Here is a 13,999-nt window from a genome sequence, read left to right on the forward strand (position 1 = left end):
AGCGCTGGCAGACAGAAGGCTCAGATGAAAGGTGAGGTTTCAGATAAAACCACACAACGCGTTGTTATGCTGAGCATATGTCATGGCATGTCATGGATGCAAGAAGTTCACGTGAGTTCAAGGGGAGACTGGCAAGTTCATGAAAGAGAAATCCAGCAAGGGTTATTAAATAACCAGACACTATCTCTGCCTTGGGAAGTCCCACCAGATGGTTGGAGACTGGGAGAGGATTCAGGGAGTGTATCATTAAAGGTTCTCTGTAGTCTTAGCATTTTTCCTTGGGCATCCACTTGTGGCCACAGCTGGAGACAGGGCATCAGGCTAGACAGACTCTATGTCTGACACAGCAGAGATGTTCTTACACTGTCCTGTTCTGTGTGTGCCAGTGCTTGCATCACAGCTTTAAACGTGTCGTGTCTGCCCACAAAGTGCTTCCCTAATGAAGGGACAACCTGTGTGTCTTGTAATACAGAGCGAGGCATTTTATTCTCCCGTAGTGTTAATATAAGCAAGGAAAACTATTGAAAAATCCAAGAAAGCAGACTTTTAATGTACAGCATACAGAAAATGCACCTGTAATCTGCTACTTCAACAAAGAGTAAGATCATCTAAGCATAATCTTTTAAAATAGAGTTGTGGATACCAAAACATAGCTTTTTCAACTCTTAATGACCGACTTTAAAAAAAAAGCCTTCCCACAAAGTAGGGGAAATCCAAGATGCTGAAAGGCAAAAGAGCATGTGTTCATGAGTTTAAATTTGGGGAATTTCCCTTTGTACTGGACACTGATAAAAAGTTAGTCTTTTAAAGATCACCTTGTAATGCAGCTGTGGCAACAATTATGAGTATTTTAAACATCTTTTTTGAGGTTAGTGTATTTCTTTGCTTTAAAATTATACTCACTGAAGAGAACAGGTGGAAATATTTTGTTTAGAAAATTAAGAGGGGGTTCGTTTTCTCGGCTGTCTGTACAGCTCATGGGGATACTTTTCTCCGCTTTTCTGGTATTTCCGTGCCTATTCTCGCATGCCTGCCGAACATGTCTGAGTTTTTCCATGAATCAGAAACCACTTGATGGGCCCCACAGTTCGCAGCCTCCCAACCCCCGCCCCGCGGGCGCGGCCCCTCGGCCTCCACCCGCCTTTCCTCCGCGCAGCCGAAGGTTAAACGCGTTACAGCTGCCGTGCTTGCAATGGTCCGCACTTTGCTCACGATGCAGGGGACATGTCGCGACATGACGGCTGACAGCTGCGCGGCGGCCGCGGGCCCTCAGCCGCCCCAGTGCGCATGCTCGGCAGAGGGGCCGGGGGGGGGCGGTGCTCGGGCATGCGCAGTGGCGGAGGTGGAGCGTGACGGTGCGCGAGCGCAGTGTGTGTCGGCGCCTGCGCGGAGCGCGTAACCCGGAAGTGCTCCGGTGGGCGCCTTGTCTGCGGTGGCGGTGGGCCCCTGCGTGCTGCGAGCCCCTCGGCCGCCCGCCCGCTCCTCCCCGTACCCGCCATGTCCCGAGGCTCCAGCGCCGGCTTCGACCGCCACATCACCATCTTCTCGCCCGAGGGCCGCCTCTACCAAGTCGGTGGGTGTCCGGCCCTGGGGATGCTGCCGCTGAATTGCCCCGTCACGGGCCCGGCCTGCCCACGCCGCCGCCGCTTCCCGCCGAGCGGAGCTGTAGCCGGCTCGGAAAAGCTCCGCCGAGCCTGGCTGCCTTTGGGGAGGGGGGGAAACGTGGTGCCTTTCGTGGCTGGGGAGTCTCGGTTCCTGCCCTGCCTGGTCCCGCCGTGTGCGGGGAGAAGCCTGGTGGGAGCCTGGAGCAGCTGCGGTCTCGGCCGTGCCGGCGCGGGGACCCGGGAAAGGGATCCGCGCATGAGAGAAGGAAAACTTAGAGCCGGGGTAGGCCCCCTCGAGTGCTCCCTGCCATGGGGAGGGACCTCTTGTGATTTCACGGTGTTTGATTTCAGATGCTTGGAGATCAAACTGACAGCTATTCAGTTTATTCCTTCTAAAGTATTTCTCGCAGTTTATCTTGCCAAACTTATGAGCATTGTGGTTTTGAATCTCAGAACTACAATAGCTGTTTGAAATGGGACTTGAACTCTCAAACCCTGCATGCCAGAGTAACAAAGCCAGTTTTTGGAGGTAGCCCACACTCTCTCTTTTACACCTGAATGCCATGTGTTCTGTACATCATGGCCTGTGAGATGGCAGCAACCATCTTTTATTTGCAGGCTTCTTTGAACATTCTGCAGTTAAGCTGTGACCTAGCTTCACTGTCTTCTGTAGGCCACTGAATCTTTTATTCATATTTTCACAGTGCACCAGATTCCGCAGAAGAGCATCACGGTGCTCCTTCTGCAGAATAGTCAGTAACAACATAGTCGACTCGCAGTCTGACGGGACAGCTCTGCGAGAGTGCTCCTGGAGGGCCTTCACAACCAGTCAGATTAATTGTTTTGGCAGCATCATCCTGATGCCATCTTCCTGTGGAGATTAGTGGCTCTTTCCCAGCTGCAGTGGCTTCACTGCATGTGCATTGCACAGCATATCCATACATCCAGCTGTCCTCCAGGACAGGAGGCTGCTGGGACCAGACTGCATGAGTTGTCTGTGGTAGCCAGTAGTTTCTTTTGTGACTGTCCTTGAGTTTTTTTCAGAAGGAAGGCTATTTGGAATAGGCTTCATGGGCAGGTGACCCAGTCTCGAGCAGTCCTTTCTCCAAGGAGCAGCTAGGAAAGTGCCTGTGTGGGGGTGTCTATACGCAGGTATAAAGTTACCTGTACCAGATACTTACGTACCTGGAGTGTGTAAGGCTTGTATGCAACTTGCATAGTGAACCTTATGCATATGGATGGTAGGGACAGCACTTCCTCACACAGGATGTCAGTGGCACTGTGATGGAAGACTCATGGGCTCTGATCTTCCATTGCCTTTAAAACAGGCTGGTTGGTCTGCATTGCCTTTCTGGCTGTTTCTCTGTTGCTGAACTACTTGTTGGGAATGGTTTCTGCGTCCTATACTAAAGAGGAAACCGAGCCTTGGTTTTCTACCTCCTGGGTATATTCAGCCATTAGATTAATATATGAAAAATGTGCAGTACCTCCATATCTTTTACTGGTGTCTTAGAAGCAAGTATCTGCATGTGTATTTGAGAGCCTCTGCACACAGCCTGAAGCTGTCTTAAAGATATTTTAAGTACTTATGTGCTATGGGAAGAAAAATATGTAGGTGTGCATTGTTAACTTCAAGCAAGTATGAGCTCACTCTACCTGTAGCCAGGCTGATAACTCAGGCATGATGCCACACTAGTGTCTCTGTTGGCCAGCATCTAGCCACAGCATGGGCAGAAAGCTCATGTTTGCTTGCAGTCAAATATCCAAATCTAGCTTTTTTCTGTCTTTCATTCTCTTGAATCCTGTACATCCTTGTCCCTTTGTTGTATTCAGATTGACAAGGTGTTGTCAAGGATGGGCATGAACACGTGTTGCTTTAAGGCTGCCTTAAAATGAGGTTTTTCTGGAATTTGGCAGTACCTGAACAGAGATTTCCAGCGTAGAAATATTGGACTGAAATGCCTGTACTTTGCCTTAGATCTTTCTTCTGCTTCCAAAGCTCAGAAAGCTCATGAGCCTTTGAAGTGATCTCATATTAGAAAAGCAACAGTTATTTCATATGTATTTCTCATTGCTGTGGTTAAAAACCCTCACAGCATTAGTGTTGTCTTGCCACCTGTTAGTTCGTCTTGAAAGATGATGTTTCTCCTAAGTGGAATTTTGGGAGATGAAGAAAATTATTATGGTCAAATTTCTGACTTGTGATGTATTCAGGGGACTGCTGTTTTCAGAAAGAACATGTGCACTGCTACTGAATACTTACATAGCAGAAAACAGATGTAAAACACCACTAGCAATTTGGATTTGTTACACTGTAAGAGCCACTTCACTTTTTGGCTTGTCTCTGAAAACTAAGCAATGCAGATGGTAATAGGAACAGCGTGAGAAGGGACTGCAGTTCAGCAAGCCTGGTTGTTAGTACTTGTGAGTAAAACCAGTTTGAGGGCACCTATTCCTGATCCCACCTAAGTGTCACACAACCACAGAAGGGTTGATGTTGGCAGGGACCTCTGAAGGTCCATCCCCCTGCTCAAGCAGGGTCACCTACAGCCAGTTGCCCAGGACCACATCCAGACAGCTCTTGAATATCTCCAATGAGGGAGCCTTTACAACCTCTCTGGGCAACCTGTGCCAGCACTCAGTCACCCTCACAGTAAAAAAGTGTTTCCTGATGTTCAGACGGACCCCCTTGGGTTTCAGTTTGTGCCCATTGCATCTGGTCCTGTCACTGGGCACCACTGAAAAGAGCTGGGCTCTGTCCCCTTTGCACCCTCCCTTCAGATATTTGTACACATAAATAAACAAGTGTTGCAGAGCTCTGGCCTGGGGCTTCAAACGTAACCAGTTTGCTGGTGGTGCTAACTCATGTCTCGCTGGGTTCTGTGCTTTGCTGCAGGCTAGCACTTACCATCTCTGGGAAGGCAAGTGAAGAGGTGACTGGAGTTGTGCATCTAGTGGAGAGAAAGGGGGAACATTCTTTATGGTTTGGGTAACCAGTAAATGCTCTGATGCTTGAGAGTAATAAATGCAGTGCCATAAATACATGGCAATCGGCCCTTCCCCAACACTGACGCAGCAGATTGAACGTCAAGATCCTGTTATTTTTAATTTCAGAGTATTCCTCTCCTGTTGTGCAGTCTTCCATAGATCTGAACGCAGCTTTTGAAACAGCTGAGTTTCTTGCTGCTGTTATTTTAGAAGGTAGTTTTAGCAATTTGCTGTGCTGTTAGACATGTCCTAAATTCCAGTTTCATTCACACAGCTAACAAAAAATTCATCTACATTTAGCTACTGCCTGAAACTTGCCTCTCCTAACCAGATATTAGGATGCTCTGAATGTTTATCGTATATTGCCAGATAAACAATTTTTAAAGTTGTTGTTCCTGAGGCTTTTGAAACCATCAATCAAGGGATATTTATTTCATGGATCATATCAAGTAAATCTTAATCCATTCTATTTATCTGAATAATGCTGCTTAGTTGGCATGTGCATAGGTTTCCTTTTAAAAAGTGAACAAAATCATTGCAGTATTTGAATGTAAAGTCAGAAAATGTGATAGTAAGGTTAAAACCAATCTTCTGTGCCTGGTCCATTATTTCAGTTTTCATCTGTATCAGTTAAAATCTTCAAAAGAAAATTCATCCTTGCAATGGTAATAATGCTTGAAATACTCATCTGCTGCATGTTACAAAATCTTCTGTAAGAATTTACAGTTACTGTAGGTGAAGGTTGGACCGTTTTGGTCAAGTGGAAACAGCCTTTTTGTTTTAAAACAAATTCTGTTGCTGCTAAGCATTCTAACTGAACAAAAAGGCAAAGTATTAGAAATATTTGAAGGAAGCAATGGTAGTGGTTTTGTGAAGGGAGTCAATGACTTTAATTCCCATCAGAAAGTTCTTGTGTGCATTGTACTAAAGACCGTAAAGACACAAAGTGTTAAAGTATTATAAAGGTCAGAACTTTGTGAGGTTTCTGTGTTGGGAGGGAGGTGTGTCAGAGTTAATTGTTCTAATATCTCTAACACTGTGTTTTTTTTATTATCATTTACATATTTTTTTCTAGAATATGCTTTTAAGGCCATAAACCAAGGTGGACTTACGTCTGTAGCTGTTCGTGGGAAAGATTCTGCAGTAATTGTAACACAGAAGAAAGTACCTGTAAGTCTGTTTTTGAGGGGGAAGACTAGAAGTACATTAGAAAAAGTTGGGGCTGAGACTCTGCGACACTGATATTGTATTTATTAGCATTGACATTATTGCTGTGTGAACTGAATGTTTTATTACCATTTTGCTTATTAGAAGTTCTAGCTCTGTTTAGTGCTCAGTGGTACACTTCCTCACCAAGTACTGTAATATTGGTTTTCTTGGAAGTTATTGAAGGGATAAAGCTAAAATATGAAGTTGGTGCTGCTGTAGTTTATCATACATACAGTACTCTGGCTTGGCTGAGTTGTCTGTAATCAGTTTCTTGATTTCTTCAATTCCTACTCAGAAAATGTTATACCAATAGCATGCAGAACAGATTTTCATGAGTGTTTTGGCACAGTGGTGATGTATTGTCGACAAAGGGGGAAGCCCCTTGCGTTTGAAGGGCAGCATGCAATAAGAGTGCAAGTTTTTGTATGTGTGTTCTAAAAGTTTCTTCAGGGGGAAAAGGACTTTGATGTTGGTCATGCTCTAGCTGTCATCCTTTCGCAGATACTGTGGTTTTTACCTTCCCTATTCCTATTTCTTCCTTTGCATGCCTATAGCGGTAAATAGTGGAGAGAAAGTGGAAAGACAATTTTTAGCTGTTAGCTGATACTCTGGGGCTCTTCTGTAGATACCAGAGCATCCAGAGTCTGTCTTTTTTTGTACTTGAAGCACAGTGTTTTCTATTAGATTATTTCTATTTCCTCTTTAGGACAAGTTACTGGATTCCAACACAGTGACTCATTTATTCAGAATTACTGAAAATATTGGCTGTGTGATGACAGGAATGACAGGTATGTAATTCACCATCTTTTTTACGTATCTGAAGTGTGACAGATTTTTTTTATGTAGTTTGCCACCTTTGCATCACATAAAACAAATAAGTGCACTAGGAGATTTGTTCCACTCAGTCTGGTTTTGGAGAACTTGTCTAGTTCTGGTGTGTATATTTAAAGGCAACTTAAAGTTGAGCTTGGAATATGCATTCTCAAGCAATGCTAGGAATAAACATGGTACATGTTCAGTTCAAGCTGTTTTCTTTCTGTCTAGCTGACAGCAGATCCCAGGTGCAGAGAGCCCGCTATGAGGCTGCTAACTGGAAGTACAAGTATGGCTATGACATCCCTGTGGATATGCTGTGTAAAAGGATTGCAGATATTTCTCAGGTCTATACACAAAATGCTGAAATGAGACCTCTTGGTTGCTGTAAGTATAGTGTATGAAATTAATCTTTTCTGTGTCTTGTTGCTTGCAACTTCAAGTATAAGAAATTCTGACCCATTTTCAAATTGTTTGAGATATGGATGTAACTGAAGGAGTGAGAGGGATGAACAGCCAAATGAGAGAGCAGTGTTGGAAGTCTTGAATTGGAGACACAATTTTTCCACTGACTCAGCATGTGAATTGGAGTAAATGATCTAGCCTCTTTAAAATGTGTGATTTCACTTTAGTTTTTGGGTCCTAGTCTGTTTGTACTGCACAGTGATGTCTGTGAATGGGAGATGCTCTTTTTACCAATGTCTGGGTAAATATCACTGTTAAAACAGACATCTGGAGAGTGCAGTTATGCTTGTGCAGATTTGGTGGCTTTTTTATCTAAGTAGTATGTATAGGACAAAAATCTGTGTAATTTTTGCTCTTAACCGTGAGATACATATAATATAGAGAGGTGCTTCAAAATATTTCACTTGCAAACATTTCTGCACCAGTCTTGTTTTATAATAGCAAATGCAGCTTAAATAAAAAAAGATGTGTGTAAAGTTTTTTTTTTGTAGATATTCCTGGTTTTCTGTGTTCTGAGGTTGGTTCTGACTTGTTTTTTCTCTTATGTTTGTCTGTGAGTAAATTATAACCGTACTGTTAGGCTGTCTGGGAACTGAGATAAAAGACAATGTTTTCTCAATTACTTTTTCATTAAGCATTCTGTCTGGGTTTCTTTTTGTTTGCTTGTTGTTTAGTTTGTTGGTTTTTTTTTTTTCTTTTAAGAAGAATAGTTTCAGAATTGGTGAATCACTTCTCGTAATCATAGTAGGCACTGGCACTTCTCACTAAAGAAGTAACATTCAGGGTTGCACCACAGTTTCCATAATGGGGCAATTTCCCTGTGCTTGTAATGTTCAGGAATGATTGTTTCTTTCTTCCCTTGGCATTTCTCATGCCTTGATGCTACTGGAAAGTGAGGGGTTTTTAAATACATGAATAAAAATTTTTTTTCTTAACTTGCCTTAACCTTTCTTGAAAAGGTGATGGGAAATTTTTTTTTCTGTTGTAGTAATAGCTGCTCAGAAGCTTATCAGCTGTAACTACTAGTCAAAAGTTACACAAGTGTAAAGGAAAAATAATTTAAAACCCTGACCTTGTTCTGTTTTGGTGGTTTTGGTGTTTTTCAAGTATTACTTTCAAGTTTTAATATGCATATTGAGACTATATGACTGTAAATCTGGGAGCGAAGGTGAACACAGATGCATTTCAGTGATGTGAGCAGTTTGTGTTACGTGAAGTCTATCCAACTTGAAAGCACTTAGTCAAGTGGTTCTGATATTTCCACGTTTCGTTTCAGATTTTTTTTTTTAATATTTTTTTTTTCCTTTAGAGAAAAGAGATGTAATGCAGTGCTTTTCAGGATTACAGTTGAGAAATCTAAAGTTGATCTTCTAATATTTCCATTAGTTTCAACATATTTGTAAAGTTGCTTTCTGGTAAAAGGCATGTGTTAATACAACTATTGTTTTAAAATGTCATATAATACACAAGATGTGTACTGTGGCGGGGTTAACTTTATATTGGGATTAAACTTTTGTATTTCCTGATTTTGTGGTTCTCTGCACACTAAGCATGGCAAAAATATTTCTATGTTTAATGAGTAGCCTTCTTTGGGAATGACCAAAATATAGCTTGCCATAAACCGTGTTGCACACCTGGTAACGAGGTGCTGGTGAGAAATGGCAAACTACAGAGAAAGAGGAAATCACAGCTCTAGGTATTGGACTGGTTCCCAAAAATGTACTGCTGTGCATGCATGTTTTTCACAGGAGAGGAGTATCTGTTCTTCAGTTGAATGAAATTGCTAAAGTTGGGGAGAGAAAGAAATTAACAAATTTTCTCTTCAAGGTATGATTTTGATTGGTATTGATGAAGAACATGGCCCTCAGGTATACAAGTGTGATCCGGCAGGTTACTATTGTGGATTCAAGGCCACAGCTGCAGGAGTTAAACAGACAGAGTCAACCAGTTTTCTTGAAAAGAAAGTAAAGAAGAAATTCGATTGGACATACGAACAAACAGTAGAGGTAGGCCAGCAGAAGGAAATAAAGATTTGTTAAAGTATTTTTAATGAATGTACTGTATGTAGGCTTGTGGTACAGAGGAACGGAGTTAAGTATTTCCTGTTTTCTTACAGTTCTGTATTGCTGCTAGAGCAAGTATAGCTATTCCAACCAGAAAAATCTTTTGAAAGTATTTTGCAAATGCTTAAATAGTCTTCTGATCTGCTTTTTCTCCTTTACGTTAACTGCAGCAGAATCTGTAATTGTAGCACTCCCACTGTAGCTGGTGGTTGGTTACTACAGTGCTTGATTCTGGGGGTACCAGTACTATTTTCTTTTAGTGGCACTTAAAACAATCCTCATGTTAGAAAGCATTTCAAACAGGATAGGGTGGTGCTTGTCTGTCAATTTAGTAAATATAACACCGGTTGTTATGCCTGTTGTGAAAACTGTTGTTCAAGGCCCATTATAAAAACATATCCTACTTATAAAATAGGTCAATGAACTTATTTTATAAATCATCCTTACTTTTTCACTTACACAGTAGAGATCTGTTTAACAGTCCTCTTCCATGGCCCACCTGTTTCTCCTCCCAGGCCTTGTTCTTCTCTCATAACATTAATGTTTCCTGCATCACAAGATCAGCAGTTGAAATGAGGAATAATAAACTAAGCAACTGACTCCCCTGTAAGATTAAAGAGAGTATAGTATTAAGATCCCTGTGAGTGCTATGCAGATTAAGACCTTCAGCTAAATTACTTCTGAAGTTCACATTACTGTGAAAAGTACCATTTAAACAGAAAGTTCTTAAGCATAAGCTGGTAAGTTCTATATGTATACCTTAATAAATGCTGATTTCCTTAATATGTGATTTCTTTAAAGAGATGGTCCTGAGAGGGTTAAATAAACATAAGCATACTGAAATTGAATGTATTTGAAATTACCTCCAAGATCCTTTTTTATTCTAGCTAAATATTTTTCTGCTTGATTATACTGTGCATGTCTATTACTTGAGCAGTTGGAGGTAGATGAAACAGTCTTCATATTCCTGTTTTTAATTCATAAAACTTCTACGGTAATTAATCTGCCAGTCAAATCCTGGATGCGTTTCTAGACCTTTTTGTTGTCTTTGTAAAAATGCTGAGATTCTGAATGTAGATCAGATACTCTAAAAGTCAACAGTGACGGGGAGAAGCAAGTCTGGCAAGCAAAACCAAGAATCACATTTTTGTAATGTTCTTTGCACAGGGACACACAGTATGCGGTGCATTAGAGGTAATGCTCCAAGGATAAGAATTTTGTAGTTTGGGGTTTTTTTTCAACTTGTTAGTCTTCTGATAAGATATCTATATAGTTTTATGGAATTGTTGCAGAATTAATGTATTATCAACATATTGAAAATAAACTTTAGAAAAAGCCTTGTCTGGTGTTCTACGCTTCCTAACACATTACTGATCAGAATTAAATACCAGCATGTCAGAATAGCTGATTTGATAAGCATTTAACTACATAGCTGTTGTATGGAACTTCTTTTTATGCTCAGTCATCATTTTAGGAATACATCTTTAGCATTATTATGACCATACTGCAGGGTTAAGTATGAGTGAGATTGGAAAGAACACCTTTTAAAACAGGTGATGATCAGGGTGGAAAAAAAATAAAGCCATGATGAAATGCAGCTTTTAAAAACAGCCAACATAATTTTAATTACCAAAAGAAAAGCCAAAATGGGAAGCAAGTGACATGTGCTTTGAGTAATCTCGGACTGTAATGATGTCTGTCTTGTTTGCCGCTAATGAAACATCTTCTGTCCTTGGGACCTGGGGTTTTAATCTTTGCATGATAAAAGGTTTTGGTTTTGTTGTGGCTTTTATTTTTGCTACGAAAATGACATGTCCCTTGTTTTTTTGTAGATAGGGCTTTTTAGGGAGAACACCAGAGAGGAACTGTACTCTGTAACAAGGAAAAACTATTTAAAACTTTTCGGCTGAGGTTTTAAGGTGGAAGGAAATAACTTAAAACTAGAAGGAAGAGTAGTCATTAATGCTATGTCTATTTAAAAACAAAAAAGCCTTAGTGCTTTCTGTTTAATGATAGGTTTTTTTCTTTTTTTATTCCTTTCAGACAGCAATAACATGCCTGTCTACTGTACTATCCATTGATTTCAAACCTTCAGAAATAGAAGTTGGTGTAGTTACAGTGGAAAATCCTAAATTCAGGTAAGTGATTGGTGTTGATATGTGGTTTTCTGGTTATGTGCAATTAGTTTTAACTTTTTCTGTAACAGTAAATTGAGAAAAATACATATATGTCAGAAGCTAAAGTTTTGGAGTTGTTGTTTTCTTTCTTGTAACTATTCAAAATGTGTAGGAGTAAAAGACATTGTTTAAATAAATAATAACACAGTTTTAAAAGATTTGACATGGTTAAGGGATCCAGTAGAGAAAAGTGTTGTCTTTTGTTTCTTAAAAGGGTACTGCTTTATGTGATGATTAAAATGTAGTTACATCTGGTCTAGATGATTTTTCATGCTTAAAAGAATAAAAATTTTTCTTTGTACTAGTATCTGGAGTCCATTTCCAAATCATAGTCATGACAACTAATGCAGTACAGTCTGTTTTATATTAGGGAAAATTCTGCAAGTTCCTTTGTTTTATTTTTTTTCTAAATGGGATCTTTAAATGACTGTCGCTCATCTTGTAATTGTAGCATTTTTTAACATCTCTGGTATATAGATAATAGATTATGAATTTGTATGGTTTAAAATATTCTATTTAAATTTTACACGAATAAAATATCCTGGATTTTAAAATCACTGCAGTGATTTGGGAACTGGCTGAACTTTTACTTTCTGAGTACATTGCATTCCCGCCTAGCACAAAAGCAAGACACCTGCAATTTCCTCCCTCCCCCATTATTGCCTGACTCCAAGCACAGCCGCACTGTGTGCAGCAAGGTTACTTGGTCAATCGAGACAGCACTTGGAAATCTTCCTGGTTCTGTACCTCCCATCAGATACAGTGTACTTGACAGCTGCCTCACAACACAATGTATAGCTGCAGAAGTATGCATGGAATGTGGGAGAATAAGTTTTGGGGCTTTTTTCTTAATGCAAAAGGACTCTTTAGGTGTGTTTTACCTAAAATTGAGGTAAGTCTGGCTTGCTGCGGAGGAGTTCAGTTATTTCTTAGTCTTTCATTGCTTTCTTTTAATTTAAAAAAAAAAAAGAGGAACAGCTATGTGGGGAAGAAAAGTCCTCTGCTGCTTTAGTCTAGCTACTTGGTAGGTGGCGATTGGAGAGAGGCTTCAAACCTTTAGGTCCTATAGGTACAGTCTTTTGAGTGCTTTCTGATGTGTTTAAAGTTGACATGGTGATGATGGGTGGTTTTGTGTTTGGTGGTGTGTGTTTAGGACAACAGAACGACACAGCATTTTTAGAAAGCACGCAGGAGCTGTGTTACCCCTTTTTACTGCTGCTTAAGGGTCAAGTGCTAGCTTTCTGCCAAACTTCATTTACCAATCTTACGTCCTTTTCAGAAAGGATGGATAACAAGCAAAGGGAGAAGGCTATGAAAACCTGTGTCCCCCTTGGAGTAATTATACTAATTACCGTACCCATTCTTCTCACCAGGTCCCAGCTTGCAAATACGTTACTCATGAGGAATTACCTGTTCTTTTTCTACCATTTGTTACTCCTTTGCTCTCTAGTGCCTTTGATTCTTCCTTTGTTTTTTAAAAAGAATTGGAATGTCAGCCTATGGCCCAGGCCGCAGCACTTTAAAGGGCTGAAAGATGCATTGTATAAAACTTACTTGTGTAGATATTAGGTTGTAATATTGGAGCTTAAGGGGAAGAATCATTTAAGCTATTTAAGATTTCTTTTTGTTCTTTCAGGATCCTTACAGAAGCAGAGATTGATGTGCACCTTGTAGCTCTGGCAGAGAGAGACTAATTAGCATTCCCGTTTCCATTGTCTGTGCTTCTGCCTAGGATATTTGGTGAAAAGAAAACACTTTAATGGCTTTCGATTATGGATGGAAAACAATGTTCACTATATGATGTATTTTACTCTGTACAAATAAAACAGAGGTTTTTGAAATATTCGGTGTCTCCTTTTAATGTAATTTTTTAAACTCTCAGTTCTATAAAATTTTCACTGAAATGCTTGATGACTTTGAATGTTTGTCATGATTGCTTGCCTTTTAGTTGTATTTTAAGAGAAATTTTATACTCTGCATTGTATTTTTCATCTAAGCTATTTGGCTCCTAGTGTAGAGTTTTATATCAGATTGTGGTGTGTGTATCTTGAGATAACTTGTACATTTACATGCATTCTCTTGCCCTGATGTTGAAAGGCTTATAACGTTACTGGCTTAACTGTACTGTTACTGTGGGGAAGTTAAGAAAATAAGATCTTAATATTTGCTCAGGTTTGTATGAGGATATAGGACAAAAGTTGAAGGAAAAAACTTGAGCTGCCATTCCCAGTGCATTCCTTTAGACTGATTTATTTGGGGTGCAGGTAGTGAATTTAACAGACTTCTGCTATAATTAAACTGCTTTGAAGCTAACATTTATTTAGGGGAACAGATTCTATATGCAGTGTACTTTGGGATTTTGGCTCTTTGTCACCTACCTGGTTTTGAGGCTTTGGGCAGTGCCAGAAACAATGTTGGGGCTGGATGGGGCCCACAGACAAAGTCCATCAATAAGAGTGTCTCTGGGAAGCAATTCCTCTTGTTCCTTCAAAGGTTCTGAGTTAGGAGAAGGAAGACTGCAAAAACTTGAGTCGAGGTAAAGGAAAATGCATTCTTGTTTTGCTGCAATTGAAGGGGTTTCAGCCTCAGCAGCCAAAAGGGAGATGATGTTGTGAGGGAGGAGACACTGAGGAGAAAGGGAAGATTACCAGGCATTTTAGCTGTGGGATAGACATGAGAA

At 40.5% G+C, this 13,999-nt stretch overlaps 1 protein-coding gene across 2 annotated transcripts; it reads left to right on the plus strand.

Moving 5' to 3' along the window:
• Positions 1-850: 850 nt before the first annotated feature.
• PSMA6 (proteasome 20S subunit alpha 6) lies at positions 851-13,162 on the plus strand. 2 transcript variants are annotated; one of them, XM_074824628.1, is made up of 7 exons: positions 851-868; positions 5,668-5,762; positions 6,508-6,589; positions 6,846-7,001; positions 8,907-9,085; positions 11,186-11,280; positions 12,956-13,162. In XM_074824628.1, exons 3-7 carry the CDS (start codon positions 6,574-6,576, stop codon positions 13,011-13,013), a joined length of 504 nt encoding a protein of 167 aa, XP_074680729.1. In that variant the 5' UTR covers positions 851-868; positions 5,668-5,762; positions 6,508-6,573; the 3' UTR covers positions 13,014-13,162. The 2 variants fall into 2 exon arrangements, with proteins under 2 accessions (XP_074680729.1, XP_074680728.1); XM_074824627.1 differs by lacking the exon at positions 851-868 and adding an exon at positions 1,368-1,573.
• The last annotated feature ends 837 nt before the right edge of the window (positions 13,163-13,999 follow it).

Source organism: Strix aluco, chromosome 4 (assembly GCF_031877795.1).
Source record: "Strix aluco isolate bStrAlu1 chromosome 4, bStrAlu1.hap1, whole genome shotgun sequence".
Lineage (NCBI taxonomy): Eukaryota > Metazoa > Chordata > Aves > Strigiformes > Strigidae > Strix > Strix aluco.

What these genes read in the sequence shown, in the direction of transcription:
- PSMA6 (XM_074824627.1), top strand. Translation starts at nt 1,498, where the DNA reads ATGTCCCGAGGCTCCAGCGCCGGCTTCGACCGCCACATCACCATCTTC. An exon ending in TGTGATGACAGGAATGACAG is followed by an intron (nt 6,590 to 6,845) that starts GTATGTAATTCA and finishes CTTTCTGTCTAG; the next exon opens with CTGACAGCAGATCCCAGGTG. An exon ending in CATACGAACAAACAGTAGAG is followed by an intron (nt 9,086 to 11,185) that starts GTAGGCCAGCAG and finishes TATTCCTTTCAG; the next exon opens with ACAGCAATAACATGCCTGTC.